The 1,668-nt window shown below is 47.3% G+C and overlaps 1 protein-coding gene across 1 annotated transcript; it reads right to left on the bottom strand.

The window, feature by feature from the left end:
- Positions 1–340: 340 nt before the first annotated feature.
- On the bottom strand, positions 341–1,453 carry LPAR5 (lysophosphatidic acid receptor 5). Its single transcript, XM_009072071.1, has one exon. It carries the CDS (start codon positions 1,451–1,453, stop codon positions 341–343), a length of 1,113 nt encoding a protein of 370 aa, XP_009070319.1.
- Positions 1,454–1,668: the final 215 nt, after the last annotated feature.

Genomic DNA, 1,668 nt, shown 5'->3' with positions numbered 1-1,668 from the left:
TTCTGGTGATCCCCAGAACTGCTTCATGCCACAGTGCAGCCAGGCGGTTCTCGGCCAGGATGGACTTGCTATAGAAATTTATGCTGTCTGAATCTAGACACACTAGGCTGGTTTCAAGTCCTTGTTCCCCACTACATTTCCTGTATCAAAAGAGTCAGGTGTGACCATGTCACCAAGGCATCTCTGTTTATTGAAAACAACCTTTCATCCTTCAGTGTTGTATCATCACGTTCACCCACATACCGTCTGTTTTGCTCCCTCAAACAGTTTGCTAGGTTACCCTGAAGAGTTCTCCACAGGCTTGCTGTAGTGACTCTGCACTGATATGACTTTTCTGTCGTTAAATTTCCGAGTCCTCAATAGGGCCATTTAAAAATACTGCAGTAGGAGGTGACGATGAAGATTCATTGAAATGGATGAAGTTTTCAGGTGGGAACAATTTTGCTTTTGAGACAACATGGTCTCGTATTGACTTGTTCTCCACAACTTGATGCTTAAGCGTGCCCATCTCTGAGTCCCAGGCTTGTCCCCGCCGCAGTTTCTTAAAGGTGTTACGGAAACCCTCAGTACTAAAGTAGTAGATCAAGGGGTCCAGCATGCAGTTCATGCTGGCCAACAACATTGTCATAATTAATACTTGGCGCACGGAGCGTTGAGTTTCTTCCTCAACCTTCATCATCTGGGCCTTTATCATCCCATAAACTGCCAGAGTAGTGTTGTAGGGCACAAAGCAGATGATGAAGATGACCAGATTGACCAAGAGGAGACGGACAGTCTTCTGCTGTCGCAGGGTCTTTGGCTGTCTGGACTGGCAGAGCTCCTGAAAGATCCGAATAGAGCAGTATGTCACACAGCTGAGAGGCAGGAGAAACCCCAAGATTTCAGCCAGGACAACTAGGGGAAAGAGGTTATTTTGCCACATGTTGTCACTAAAGCTTTCAAAGCACAGATAAACAGTCTGGTTATAACCTTTACAGTGGTTTTGCTTGAGGATTATGGCTGTGGGGATGGAACCCATGAAGATCACAATCCAGATGATCAGGCAAAGGAGCTTGGCCACTTTGGGACGCCGTAGATGCCGCCAACGAAGTGGATGAACAATAGCAACATAGCGATCCAGGTTGATGCACATGAGGAAGAGACAGCTACCATACATGTTGATCTGGAAGACAGAGCCAGAGACTTGGCACAAGGTGCTACCAAATGGCCACTGGTGGTTGGAATAGTAGTAGAGTCTCAGTGGCAGAGGGAGCGTGAAGGTGAGGTCGCTTATGGCCAGGTTGAACATGTAGATCATCACTACAGACTTCAGGCGCAGGTATCGGATGAATATCCATAGGGCTGTCACATTCAGTATCAAACCTGTAATGAATATCAGTACGTAGCCAGGCAGGAGGAGGTTGTGGTTGAAGGTGTAATCCTTGCATGTCTGAGATGTATTGGAAGCTGACATGCCCAGCAGGATCAGAGGATGGTCTTGCTGAGTTGGTTGAGCCTGCTGGTGACTAAGGAAGCACAAAGGAAAGCACTGATGGAAGTCATTCCCCTCTAAGAAGTTACAGACAGGTCATTCCCCTCATTTGCAGTTGCAAGGTAGATGGGCACATCTGTCTCTTGGCTAGTGCTGCTTTGGAATGCTGGTCTGTGGTCATCTGGTCGGGACGGTAA

Source organism: Acanthisitta chloris, unplaced genomic scaffold, assembly GCF_000695815.1.
Source record: "Acanthisitta chloris isolate BGI_N310 unplaced genomic scaffold, ASM69581v1 scaffold2903, whole genome shotgun sequence".
NCBI classification, from domain to species: Eukaryota; Metazoa; Chordata; class Aves; order Passeriformes; family Acanthisittidae; genus Acanthisitta; species Acanthisitta chloris.
Note: the sequence above shows the minus strand (reverse complement) of the source record. Positions and strands in the feature narration are given on the sequence as shown.

Excerpts from the sequence above, each read along its gene's own strand:
- LPAR5 (XM_009072071.1), bottom strand. The coding sequence starts at position 1,453 with ATGTCAGCTTCCAATACATCTCAGACATGCAAGGATTACACCTTCAAC.